General features: G+C 63.2%; 1 protein-coding gene across 1 annotated transcript in view; it reads right to left on the bottom strand.

Moving 5' to 3' along the window:
• Window positions 1-1,222: 1,222 nt before the first annotated feature.
• ANK2 (ankyrin 2) overlaps window positions 1,223-13,605 on the bottom strand; it is a 97,034-nt gene continuing 84,651 nt past the window's right edge. Inside the window, exons 41-49 of the mRNA XM_090289360.1 lie at window positions 12,632-12,775; window positions 10,478-10,760; window positions 8,880-9,156; window positions 6,985-7,077; window positions 6,612-6,695; window positions 6,355-6,519; window positions 5,171-5,353; window positions 4,009-4,100; window positions 1,223-2,275 (exon numbers count right to left, since the gene is read on the bottom strand). Coding sequence (XP_090145486.1) covers window positions 2,092-2,275; window positions 4,009-4,100; window positions 5,171-5,353; window positions 6,355-6,519; window positions 6,612-6,695; window positions 6,985-7,077; window positions 8,880-9,156; window positions 10,478-10,760; window positions 12,632-12,775 — 1,505 coding nt within the window. The 3' untranslated portion in view covers window positions 1,223-2,091. The remainder of the gene's footprint in view (window positions 2,276-4,008; window positions 4,101-5,170; window positions 5,354-6,354; window positions 6,520-6,611; window positions 6,696-6,984; window positions 7,078-8,879; window positions 9,157-10,477; window positions 10,761-12,631; window positions 12,776-13,605) is intronic.

Genomic DNA, 13,605 nt, shown 5'->3' with positions numbered 1-13,605 from the left:
GCCCCCCAATTCCTATTCCTCACTCACCAGAGCCCCAAAATGAAACCTTTGTGTTTCTCCTTTCGCATAACAGAAGTAAAAGTTCTCTGGGGGCGGAGACCAAAACCCCGGGGCTCGCAGTTTGGGACGAACAGCACATTCAGTTACGATTTAAAACAGCAAAACACGCCGCCTGTCTTTCCTGGGCTTCCGGTCTCGTCTGCCTGGTCCCACCTCAGCCCCCGCGACCAGGGCTCAGCGGGAGAGAAGGACAAGTCGCCGAGGCCGCAGTGACACTTGTACGTTTTATTTCATTAAATCAGCCATTGTACACGTGGCAGCTATGTATTGTCAGTGTTGCGTTTTTTTCCGTTAACTAATACATGCCCTCATAGATAGATTCAGTTAGTGTTATCACCATGGAAACAAGATGCTGATTCATCAACTGAAAATTCACTTCTTCTCACAGTAGTCAAGTTTTTTGATTACACAGCAAAAATCAAAATCAAAACACGGTGAAGACACCTTCACGCCGTTACACATCGCACAACAGAAGCGCGGTCTGCAGCGCAGTGAGGACGGACGGACGAGGGGCCGCGTTCTCTCAGCTGCAAAGGACGCCGCCTGGTTTCTGACCCAGCAGCCAGAGTGGCCAGCACAGGGGGCGGAGACCTCGTGTGGGGACCCCTCCCCTGGACACGCCCTCCTGCCACGCCCCCTGAGTGACCCAGTGGCACTGTGTGTCGCGTGGTTTGTGACATTTGGAGGAATGACTTGTTTCTGCAGGAAAAGGCCGGCTGGAGCGGGAACTGCTCCATCCGGGAGGACAGACTGTTGTTAAATTTCACCTCCATTGAATACACTTCAACAAATAAGTGTCCCAAATGTGTACTGTTCACGGGAATATATCGTGAGTATGTGATTAAAATGCGCAGCTCCAGCCACGAGAAGAGTAAGGACCGGGGTGTGGGGACCCCTCGCTGACAGAGGCCCTCGGAAATAAATGCACAGGAAGTGCACAGATGCACCTCGGGGCTCAAATAAATAAACCAAAACTTTTAACCAAAACCAAATTTTTCAGGGTTTCTCCATCTTGTCTGCAAGCTCAAAGGCAGACCTCGCCGCGGCGTGCGAGGCGCTCCGGGTAAAAGGGGGGGCCGTCAGCGTGGCCACAGCGGGAGCTGCGGGGGGGGTTCAGGCGCTGCATGCAGGGGCTCGCGGAGACAGAAACCCGGAGGGAAGGAGGGGAGCCGCTCCCACACGGCCGGCGGAGTGCAACCTCGCAAGTCGTGGGCAGATCCTGTTTCCAGGGACGTATCTACAGGGCAGTGGCCGGGGCAGGGCCACCAATAAGACAGCGTGGTTTGCGAAAGCAGCGACGGAGTCTGGGAAACACCAGGAGTGACGGCCTTGTGAAGTACCTGCCAACGTGTCAAGGATCTGAGAGACCTGAAGATGCTAGAAACCCAGGGACGCAGCTGCCAGCACCTGGACGCCTCTGCTGCCCTGCGCGCCCTGCAGCCGCCGGGTCCCTGCTGCAGCGGGCCGTGCCCCGGGCCCCCACTCCGGACCAGGGCTGAGCTCCGCCACAGTCCTGCGGGCTGGTGGGTCTGCAGTGCTGCTGCCGCGGGCAGGAGCTGGCGCTCGATTGTGTCAGCAAATCTCAGCCACTGGGCCCAGCGCTCCCAGAGGCCTTCGTCCCACGGCGCCCAGTGCAGCGAGACGGCAGCGGTGGCGTCCACCTGGGTGGGGCCGTCGGAGCGCTTCTGGGTCCACTGCACCTGGACGTCCTCCGAGGACCAGCACGGTGGTCACGGGAAGGTCTGCAGGGAGCTGCCCTGATCGACGGCGTCACACAGAGCCTGCGCAGAGGTGGAGGACGAGGCGCGGCCGGTCCCCAGGCCAGCCAGACGCCGGGGCGGCGGACACTGCGCCCAGGAGGAGGGCGCCATCTTTGGTCACAAATCAGCGTACAGGTAACGGGTGGGGGGGGCAAACTAACCAGGTGCAGTGTATGTGCCAAGTGGGGACCGGGGTGCGGGGCCAGGCTGGCGGCTCTGCTGACGGGGGGAAGCTGCGGCCGGGGCGGTTCCTGGCGTGCGCGGGGCGTCCTCACGTGGCCTCTCGCTCCGTGGCCTCCGTGCAGAAGTGCCGCAGCAGCCGCTGGACGTCGCGCTGGAGGGCGTCCGGCTCCAGGGCCTCGGGCACATCCTCCAGCCGCTGCAGGTGCACGTGCGTCCCCTGCGGGCCCTTCACCACGACCCTCTGCTGCGCGCTGGCCTTACTGAGCGTCGTCCTGCGGGGCGGGCAAGACAGGGTCAGGCTTGGAGCAGCCCCTGCAGGCGCCGCTCCCGGGCTGACAGGCGTTTTAATTCCCGGGACCCAGGATGGGCTGCGGGGCGGGCACGCCTTCCCCCCCCCCCCCCCCCGCCAGAACCGCGGCCCTGGGGTTAGCGCACACTCAGCGCCGTCTACGAGGAAGTCCACGGCGTGCACTGAGCACGCGTGTTCCTTGCGCCGGGCACTACGGTTACCACAGATCAAGAAACAGAGTCTCAGGGAATTTAAGCAGCGCTCCCAGTAAAAACGAGGACGGGAAGGTGCGGCGGGGCCAAGTTAGGGTCCCGGAGCCTGGGTGGGTGACCCTGTCTGCCCGGCCTCACGTAGGGCCGCACAGGGATCTGGCAGGCGGATTCCCGGGGCCCAGAGCTGGGCCTCTGCCCCTGAGCTCCACTCTCAGCCCTGCCTGCCGACACCCCGATGCGTCTGCTAAGGTCGTCGGGGGGCCTTATGGGGTCTCGCTGGGCCCCCCACTTCGGTCCCCTCTCACACCCGCCTTCCCTCCGATGCCACAGGAACTGCGTATCTGAAAGAGCCTTCAATGGGCTCCTCTTGATACAAAGGCCGACCTTTGGTTCCAATGGTTCTAACTGTTCGGCACCCACATTTCTTCCTCCCCCAGAAAGGCGCATGTCTGACCCCCTCCGCCAGAAGCAGGAGCGCCTGGGCGGCACACGCTGGCACCGGGGCTAAGCGCCATCACAGGCCCCGCCCTGGGTTTGTGCCGCGTGCACTCCTGGGACGGACAAGTGACATGCACACAAGCAGAGGCTGCCCCCCAACCTCATAGGCTGCCCCCGGCTGAGCCCCCAGCTGCGGTACAGAATTTAGGGAGAAGTGGCCGGGAAATCTGTGCCCACGGGGAAGCGTCATGATGCCACTGCGCGTGTCTGTGGCTTCACTGAGAAGACCTGGTGACGCCGGGGCTCAGAGCACAGATGCTCCCTCCTCACCTCGGGCGGCGCCAGGCGGTGTGGGAGCCGGACCCCCGCCTGCCCATGGCCACCGCTGCTCTTCGTGCAACCGGGGGGCCCCGACCGTGCCTCTCGTTTCCCTAATGAGCACGTTCTGCGGGCTCCTAACCGCTGTGCAGACCCCGCTACTGACAACGGTCCTCTCCCTCCCAGCGCCGGGACACACACAGCAGGGACCCCTGACCCCGGCATCTCCCCGCTGCGAATGTGCGGACGCTGGGCGGGTCCCCACAGCCCCGAGGGGGCGCGGGGGAGGCCGAGGCGAGGTCCCGCAGGCACACAGACGCTGTGACGGGCACGGACGGCCCGCCTAGCGCCTCCTAGACCGACCGCGGCGCCTGCTGCAGCCCCGCCAAGCCCCCCAGCATCACGGCGCTCCGTGCGAACACAGGCCCGCGCGTGCCGTGCTGAGACTGAGCTGCAGCGGGGTCGCAGGTCAGTCTGTGCAGCCCTCTGCCCACGCCCTCCGACCTGTCCGCACCGTGGACACCCGCAGGCTGGCCTCAGCGGGACCAAGCGACCGTGGGGACAGGCGTCCGCTGTGATGTGATGCGATGATGGCGGTGACTGTGACTTCTGAAGCCCCGAGAGGACCCCAGGGTCTGACTCCCTGACGCCAGGGGCCCCAGGGCGCATGCGGGGCTCTGTGTTATTGTCTCCAGGTCGGAGAACTCAAGGCTGTTAGTGAGCAGAGCACACCCATGCCAGCCCAAACCTTTTCACGACGGATCCGTCCTCTCTCCGGATTTCACTCTCTACTAAGCTGGGGACGTGGACGTGCGCAGGGCTGCCCGCGTAACTCAACGCCTGACGGGGGAGGGAAGAGACGAGGAAACCGTCACGTCTGGGACGGAGGCACTGTGCCGACGGTCAGCGTGGAGAGGCGCTGCCGGGGTGCTCGCTACGCCCCTGCGGGTGTGGGTCGGGCCTGGGCGCACTGCACGCTGCCCCGCGTGAGCGGGTGTCAGCCCCTCAGCAAAGGCGCCGCCCCGCATCGTGCCGGCAGCTTCCACGTCCTCCCACTCCCCGTCCCTCCCACGGCGGAGACGAAGGACAGACACAACGGCAGCAGAACAAGAGGACAGCACAGGCCATGCATCTGCTGATCTCTGAGGTCACGGCTGTCAAACGTGAAGAACTAGAAATCGGTCAGGCTTTCAATCCCAGCCGTCGGGACACACGCTCAGCGCACATTGCCAGCATGGACGAGGCCACACGGGGACCGTTCACCTCAGAACGTTTCAGTAGCAATCAGGGCTTTGCGGGCCCTTGCACACGCACCCCGTCCCTCTGAAATTCAGGTGACTTTCCTTCTGGAGTTTCGGACAATGACAGGCTGTCTGGCCCTTAAACACAGGACTGTTCCCTCCAGGGGCAGAAGAGACCGCATGTGGGTGCATGGAAACCCTACCACCAATGAACTTGCTGGCTCTGGGTTTCGGAAGTTTGGGTTTGGGGATCGTCATGAGGGTTTGTGTATCTGTCACTGTGGACCTGTTTCCTAATTACTGAAAGTCAGAACTTGATGAGAAATGCCGGTTTTATTTAGAGGTATAAAATATGTGGGTTTCCTTCAATGCCCATCCCTGGATCCCTGGAACTGTGGCCTCTCCCACTCTTTCCCCCCCGACTCGGGGTACACACCACGTCCAGGGGCGCCTCAGCAGGAACGAATTTGCATCCGGACTTTCCAAAGCTCTTACGGTGACGCAATGGGTTCCCAAGGCCGAGGGGACAGCCCGTGACCATGCAGGTCACTAAACCAGGAAGTTCCCTCTGGCGTGGCCGGCGCCCCCCGCATACGTGTGAGGGAGGACGTGGTGGGAAACCCTCTCGGTCACACACACGATGCAGATGTGGGGCCGCGGCATCCCTACCTGTTCAAAGTCGTCTTTGGCTGAGGGAAGGTCGGGGGCGAGACGCGGGTCCCCCAGATGCTTCTCCATCCTCTCTCCACTGACCACCGTCGTTTTCACGACTTTGCTGACTCGCCGGCCGTCCACGGGCTCAGCCTGGAACCGCGAGGCCTCGCACGGGGCGCTGGGCTCCGACAGAGTCACCTAAGGGGGGACACGGTGCAGCTCTGACCACCAAGGCAGCCGCGATGCATTTTTTATGACAAAATCAACCCCCAGAGGCTACACTGCTACACACTGTCCTAGAAACCGTACGTTTGGAAAAGAGGAGCAGTTAGGAAAAAGCCCTACGACTGATGGATCCTGCTGACGGCACGGCTCTGTGCACGGAGCAGATCTAACACTAGACGAGTCACCCGGATACCCGGCAGGAGCTCTGAGGCGTGCAATGTGGACGGGGCCCCGTGCCCAGCTCCCCCGCCTCCCGCGTGGAGACTGCCTGCTTCGCATTTTGAAGATAAAATCGCCCCGATGACAGAATTCTCCAAGTGGGAGAAGCTGCAAGGCCCATTGCTAGAGGCCCTGCTGTGCATTCGGGGCCTCCCCTGCCCCACTGCCTGTCCACAGACGGGCCACCTGCGCTGGGCTGCCGGGTCTGCCGTGGCCGCTATGACCCGAACAGGAAACGGAACAAAAGGACCGAGACAGGGAGCGCGAGGCCACAGAGGTCCCCGACGGCTATTTGAAAATTCCAGGCCACAGCGCCGTGTGAGGGAGACAGAGGCCTGCAGGGCCCCCGCCTGTCCATGCCACACGTCCACACCACACGTCCACATCAGACGTCCACGCCACATGTATGTCCATGCCACACGTCCACACCACAGGTCCACATCAAACGTCCACGCCACATGTATGTCCATGCCACGTGTCCACACCACACATCCACATCAGACGTCCACGCCACATGGATGTCCATGCCACACGTCCACACCACAGATCCACATCAAATGTCCACGCCACATGTATGTCCATGCCACGTGTCCAGATCAGACACCCACATCACAAGCGTGTCCATATCAGCCATCCACATCACATACATGTCCGTCACGTGCATGTCCACATCACACACGTGTCCACATCAGATAGCCACATCATGCCCCGCGCCAGGTTCTACGACGGGGACCCCACAGCCGCGGCAGCCTCACCTCGGACTGCTGGGTGTCACTCTTCAGCACCACACGCTTTATGACTTTGGAGAAGCCGTCCCCGTCCTCGATGCTAACGGGCTCCTGGGGCTGTCCCTGCAGGGTGACCTCCTCCCGCTCTATGCCATCAGAGGACACGTACCGCCTGATGACCTTCCTGGTGACCTGGAAGGGATGGCAAACATGCACCTTGTCTCTGAGCGACAGGCCTGGGCACTGACAGGCGGATGTCGCCGGCAAGGCCGCGGGGACGCTACCTTCTTCACCACAGTGTGTCCCTGCTCGTCCACGTACTCCTGCTCCGTGACAGTCTCTGGGGGCATGTCAGGCATGTCATCGCCCTGCGCAGGGAGGACCCGGTCCCGTCAGCCTGTGGCCCTGACTGAGGCGCTCCCCGCTCCCGGCCACCATGCACACACATTCAGTGGTTAACGGCGGCAGGACAGTGCCACCAAGGGGCAGGCCCATCACAGCGGGCTCACGGACGGGCAGGCAGGGGACCCCGTGTTCAGGAGTCAGAGCCTCCCCACCCGGAGCGGCCGCACAGCAGCCTGCGGCCCCGCCACTCCAGGCCACAGCCACCTTGGCTGGGGACACGATCCCGACGGGCAGCCCCTGAGCAGCAGGTACCTGAATGATCACGCGCCGGCGGACGACCCTGGTGGTGACCACCGCCTCATCGTCGGAGCTGACCTCCAGCTCACCCAGCTCGGCCGTGAGCTCCTGCAAGCGGGGAAACAGAGGTCATGGCCAGAGGGCGTTAGCAGGGGTCCCCCTGGAGCTCCGACGCGCTTCTGGGGGTTTGGTTCACTCAGCTCTGGGGACGAGCCCGCGGGGTGCAGACAACGGCCGCGAGGCTCCGACCTCCCCAACGTCAGAGCTTCTGGGTCAGCGAACGGAAAGCAACCGTGGCAGCCGAGCGGCCCAGCGCCCGCGGGCCAGACCGGCGCTCGTCCGCCCTGCTCTGGGGACCCGGCTCCAGACAGTAACCCGGCGGGGACGCGGCTTCCCCGACGCTCACGCTGCAGCTTAGAGTGACCGACCCAGAGGAGTAGCAGGCGCTCCCACAGGACTAGGCTCCCCGCAGCCTCAGCAGCCAGTGGTGCTGGCGTGGGGGGCACCCTGGGGTGCTGTACTCACTGTGGGGGACCCACCCAGGATGGAGCCAGATGGAGCCTCAGATTACAACATACGTCTCAGAAGCCACGTAGCAAACTACTCTTTCCTCGTGGAATGTCATCAAAAAAGGAAAAGCAACTACATTTCCTCAACTTATTTTAAAATACCACTTATATTTTCCACGTTCTTTTTTGCTAAAGAAAAACCTGTAAAGCCTGGACCAAGGTGCACATGGGATACGCCCAGGAGCCTGCTGCCCACAAACAGGCAGGAACCGCAGGTCAGGGTCGTGAGAGGTCAGAATTGGAAGCAGAGGTCGGGGGACAGGAATGGGCTGGAAAAAACTGGGTGGGACGCAGGTGACGTACCAGAACTCGGCCCAGCCCAGAGTAAGTTCAGAATGACCCGGATCACGGTTTCAAGTCTATACTTCAATCAGCAGGGGGACTCTTGGGCTAAATTTGGTAACTTTTAAGCCCAGACGGCGTCTAAGAAACACTTTTACTAGAACTGATTTAGATTCATTGCAGTGAGATGAGTAATCCGTGCAAAGGGAAACGGCTCATCACGCCAGGTGGCCGCCCCATCCAAGGGGTGCCCGCCGCCTGACTTCTGGTTTCAGCCGCGTGTGCGAGGCCCCCACTGGCAGGTGTCACAGACACTGACCAGCACGTGTGTGTCTGTAGCCCAGGACGCGATGACGTACTGTCTCCCCCGAAAGTTTAAATTCTTTTCTCTAACTCAGTCCGTCCTACGAAGCTGACATCCATGCTTTAAAGACACTTCGACACAAGGAGCGTTTTGGATTCTAAAAGGAAAACTAACACCTAATTTAATGTGCATTCAGTGAAGTTGAATTCCACGTGGGACTCGCCTGGGGGTTTCCTGAACACGCAAGTTCTTCCTGCAAATTCAGGGTTCTGAGGGGAGAAGCCCCCTGTGGCAGTGACGGGAGAACCCCACAGACCCACGCAGAACCGACAGTTCAGTGGGTCTGCTGCGCAGGCTCCGGGCAGACGCCGGGCTGACTCCCCGGGCGGGAGCGCCCCCAGGCTCAGGCAGAGTCCTTTTCCCCGAGTCATCCCCGGAGCCACACCCGTGTGGGTTCACTGGGCACCTGTCCCTGCAGGCCTAGCCAAGGTCACCGACTGCGACCTCAGGGCTGCTTCACAGCAGGAGGGTTTCCCGGGGTAAAGTGCAGGCTGTGGTCAAGTCCCCAGACTGGAATGGTGCCTCCCTCTTTCTGCGTTCACTGGCTCCCACATTTTGAGAAGGATCGAGGGGTTCACACAACCCAGGTCCATTAACCTGACGAACCTCGAGACAAGAGACCTCTGAGAAATGCCCACGGGACACGGTCTATGGCTGTGGCATGTGCACAAGAAATGCAGAAGGGACCCCCTTACCTTCTGAAACGCGGAGTCTTCATCGAGGCTCTCGAAGGCCTGTGGCCGGTCGTCCCCGGACTCCACTATCACGAGGCTGGTTTTCCGGGGGAGGTCACGGTTCCCGGGGCCCGGGGGCTCTTCAGGCTCCTGCACGAAGGGCGAGTCCGCCCGCTGCCCGGGGTCGGGGGTCGGGGTGTGCAGGCAGGACCTGTCCTCCTCTGGGGTCCCGCTGGGCGAGCCAGGTGCTGCCACGGCCTCTGCAGCATCTGACCCTTCTGTCCCTGGGGTCGTCACACTGAAACGGAAAGGCCGGTGGGTCACAGGGAGCGGATGTGCCCCTCCCCCGCTGCCGCAAGGGCCTCGGAGAGGAACGTGGCCACACTGCACAGTCACGCGGCCAATATGTTCTGTAAATCTGGATAGAAACCCTGCGTGAGGGACGGTGTCGATCAGGTCACAGCTCCTGGGGGCAGCGAGACCAGCCAGGAGGGCTCTTCCGAAGGTCGAAGGTCCCTAACGGGCACCGTGCCCTCCTGGCCTCCTGAGCACAGGAAGCACGATGTTATCTTTTCTTCGGCAACTCGAGGTAACACCGCAGGGTTGAGGGAGTTTCCCTAACAGAGATCTGTAGAGAACAAGGCTTCTGAAGCAAGAATCAAAACTCGGCAAGACCTGTAACCAGCAGTATGTAAACCGCGTGTTAACACAGATGTCCTGACTGCGGATGTGGCGAGGCTCCCTTCGGGGAAAATGTCCCAGGACAGGAAGACCTGTTGGCACTGAAGTGTTTTCATTAACAGCCTGGAGCCGGTCTGCTGTAACCTTTATAATCACGATTCTAGTAAGGAAATTCTCTGCGTTTTCTGCTCCTTTGAAACGCACACGGCCCTCTCTGTCGCTGCCTAGAAGCCCATCGGCAGCCAGTCTGAGGTCCTGGCTCTCCTCTCTCCTGTCCCCGTCTGCCTCCAGTTCCCGTGGCCCCGGCAAAGCTCACTGACGAGAAAGGACACCGTGGGGCAGGCTCCCAACCCCGCTCTCAGGAGCCAGGACCCAGACCAGCTTGCCCTTCCCAGACCCGTTTCTCTTCCTAGACAGTTAGTGTCGTTTCAACAACTCTCTGCCTTTGCAGCCGGGACCTGGACGCGGGCTCTGAGTGTCACCCCTCCCCATGAGGGTCGGGGCTGCGTTTGTGTGACAGGGAGCCCCCCACCCATGTGACCGAGGTGTCTCCATGTGTCTGCTCACCCTGTGGATCTGCCAGCACCAAGCCCCCACCTGCGCCCCAGGGGACGGAGAGGGGCCACCGCAGGGAGCCTGTGGCCACAAAATCCCAGCTTAGACAACACTTTCCCAAGACTGCCCGCGACCTTTGACCCTGGCCACGACCCAGGTATTCATCACTATCATAATGTATAGATATGGGAATGGACCCCGGCGGCTTGGGACACACCCCCAGAAGCAGGTCCGGGCAGAGCGGAGCCCCCCATGCGGCCCCGGCCATGTCTTCCCTGCGCCAGGTGCGTCTCTGCAGCCCCAGCACTTGTGGGGCATCGGAAATCTACTGACGGGACCACACCGCCCGCGCCTGGTCCCCTCGTGGCGCAGCAGAGACTCACCCGTGCTCCTGCTGCAGCTCCAGAGCCGGGCCCACGGGCGGCGGCCCTGACAGGCCCCTGAGCTCCTGCTCCTGCTCCTGCTCCTGCTCCCGCTCCTGCTGAGCGCAGGGGGTGCGCCCGGCCACCGGGCTGTCCCCGTCATCCACAGCGGGGGTGCTGTCCTGGAAGGCGGAGTAGCCGGCGGAGAGGTCCTCCTCCGAGACGACAGGAGGGTGGTCACAGCACCCGCTGTCCCCAGCGGCCGAGTGCGCAGCCGGCAGCTCCCCGGGGAGGGCGGAAAACCCTGCGGGCGGGGACAGCGGATCAGACATCCCAGCCTCCCCGGGGCCCCCGGGCCTCACCGAGTGACCGGCGCAGAGTCCGGTCATGGCCGTGGTTGCCACGGCAAACAAGACACCGCCTGCTGTGGGTACGTGGGTGGCACGGGGACCTCGGGCGGGGAGGGGCCCCGGGTGGATGATGCAGGTAAGGGGACGCCTGGGCCCTCGGCTGCGCAGCCTCCGCCCGCGGGCGGCAACCATAACTGCGGCTGGAGCGTCCTGCACACAGACCGCGGGTGCTGAGCTCGCGCCCACTGCCTTCCACAGCGCGGGGACCGCAGCTCCGTGTGCGGACGGTCCCTTGGGCCGGGCGCCAGGGGCCACTGTGAGGGTCACGGGAAGACCCGAGGCAGAGGCGTCCCCTGCGCGTCCACTGAGCACCCACCACGGAGCAGGCGCTGCCCCGACCTGGACGCAGAGCCGCTGAGGACGTGGTCAAGTCAGGAGAGAAGGTGGCCGGGCAGAGGCGAGGGGCACCCACGGGGTGGGGACAGGGGTGTGGGGCCGGGGCCTGAGGAGGCAGAGCGCCCGGATGACGGTCCTGCCGGAAGGGACCCCGGGACACTGAAACCTGTGAGCAGGGAGCCGGAGAGCGGCCCGTGAGAGAGGGAAAGAGACGAGCGAGGGGCGTCAGGGCCCGAGGGGGCGAAAGCGCTGCAGGAAGGAGAAGCGGTTTCTTGTGTCACAGGCGGTGAAGCGCCAGCGGCGGCGGGACAGCCACCGTGCCCAGCAGCAAGGCGACTGGACAGGAACCACCGCTGGGGATGTCAGGCCTGCCGGGCGGGTTGGGGGGTGCAGAGCAGACACAACCAGGAGCCCGAGGGGCAGCTGAGGGGTCGCTGCAGGAGGAAGGGTCTCCCCTGGACAGAAGACGGTAGACTGAGTAGGGCCGTGGACACCTCATGGGGACGGTTCCTGTTCTCCCTGAGAAACGGGAAGCCTGGTCCTCAGCTCCGCGTGAAGGAGAAGAGGGTGCAGCCCAGAGGGGGCGAGGAGGAGCCCGCCAGCCCGCGGACTGGACCACAGAGACCCAACCCCGTGCCTGGCAACGCACACGGCCACGCGTCACACACACGGGGCAGAGCGTGTGCAGCGCCTCCCGCACACGGACACAGGCTTGTGGGCACGGATGCGGCAGCGGAGGTGGCACAGGACAGAGCCGAGGGGAAGGCAGAGGCAGGCCGTCCATGCCGGGGATGGTGGGCAGAGGGGCGTGTCCCGTTAAAGTCGTGCTGAAACCCACCCCGAGGCGACGGCGCAGCAGGTGGGCCTTGGGGAGGTGGGTGGGTGCGGAGCGTGGAGCCCCGGGAGGGACGCCTGCCCTGGCGAGTGGGGGCCGGGAGCTCACGGGGCCGCTCCCACAGGAGGACGGCGGTCACCTGGGACTGCCGCCTCCAGGACTGAGACAGAGGCGTTGCTGGTGCTCAGCCACGCGGTTCCGGGCCTTTTGTTATGGCCCCCAGACCGAGCCCCTGGTGCAGTAACAGGGGAGCAGCTCAGGGTCTCGGGGGCCCAGGAGAAAAACGTGTGACCCCTGGGGCAGCCGCCCCGCCCCAGGGAAGGAAAACGCGGGCCCAGGGCCAGACCAATCACACGCATGCAGACGTGCACACATGCAGATGGGGGCGCACACAGAAGCAGACGCACTTACACGCAGATACACAGACACAGACGTGCGCACAGACGTGCACACACACACACACACACACACAGAGTCGGACCTTCACTGAGGTCCCGCGGGGTGGTCAGCTCCATCTGCTGCACACATGCATGATCCCAAACGTGTGCACACATCCTCACATGCACAAGCACACGTGTGCATGCGCGCACAGACCTTCGCTGCGGTCCAGCACGGTGGGCGGCTCCATCTCGGCGAAGCTGAGGCTGCCGCACTCCCGGAGAGGCTCGGCGCTGGCCTCCATGAGGTGAACGATGTCCATCCGGTTGATCTTGGTGAGACAGTCGATGAGGCTGGTGTCTGGGACGGGAGGGAAAGCAGGTTTTGCACGTGAGGGCTGCTCTTTTAAAGCCCTTCCATCGAGCTGCCTCGCTGAGATGCGGCGTCTGTACAGGGACCCACCGGCGCCCACAGAAGTAAAAGCAGGAAACGGGCGAGCAGCAGAAGCGCCAACGCGCCGGGGCAGGGGTCGCCGCCGCCGGGCAGTGCGGGCCCGTCAAACCCGGGCCCCGGGTGAGACACAGAGGCTCCTCCAGCACACGCCCAGCCAGCCCGGCCCTGCAGGGGCTGTTTCCACAAAAAAGCACCTGTCGACTGTCTGAAATTTAAGTCTCACTGAAGCCCCTAGTTTTACGGGCAAAACCCTGCAATCGCATCTCGTGGCGGGAGACCTAGGTGACAGGTGGCGTCAGTAACGAGGCCTCTGGCCGGAGCTTCGGGGCCACCCCAAGAGGAGCTTGGCTGGGTGTGGGTGGGGTCAGCGGGCCCCACACAGCAGGTCAGGGCACCTGCTTCTCCCTGTCCTGCCCCCCACCCCAGGTGGTGGAGCAGCAGCGGGAGGAGGAGTGGAGGGTGGTCACCAGCAGCGAAACAGGACAATCGAAGCTGCTGCGTCCAGGCTGGTGGTGAGAAAGGGCAGCACCCTGAGCGCAGCCCTGCCGGCAGCCAGGACATCCTTCCCGCAGGGGATGCTGGCCCGGGGACGCGGCACGGGTCCTGCAGCCCCCACTTGTTTCAGAGCCACCGTCGCACCCCCCCGCTGCCTGCGGCGGCACGCAGCCTGGGGCACCTGTGCTAGGCCCCGCCCCCAGGGCAGGGCAGTGTGTGCGGGACGTGGCGGCCCCCAGCGC

Source organism: Furipterus horrens, unplaced genomic scaffold (genome assembly GCF_987537825.1).
Source record: "Furipterus horrens unplaced genomic scaffold, mFurHor1.1.pri manual_scaffold_10, whole genome shotgun sequence".
Classification (NCBI taxonomy): domain Eukaryota; kingdom Metazoa; phylum Chordata; class Mammalia; order Chiroptera; family Furipteridae; genus Furipterus; species Furipterus horrens.
The sequence above is the reverse complement of the archived record's forward strand: the minus strand, read 5'-3'. Positions and strand labels throughout refer to the sequence as shown.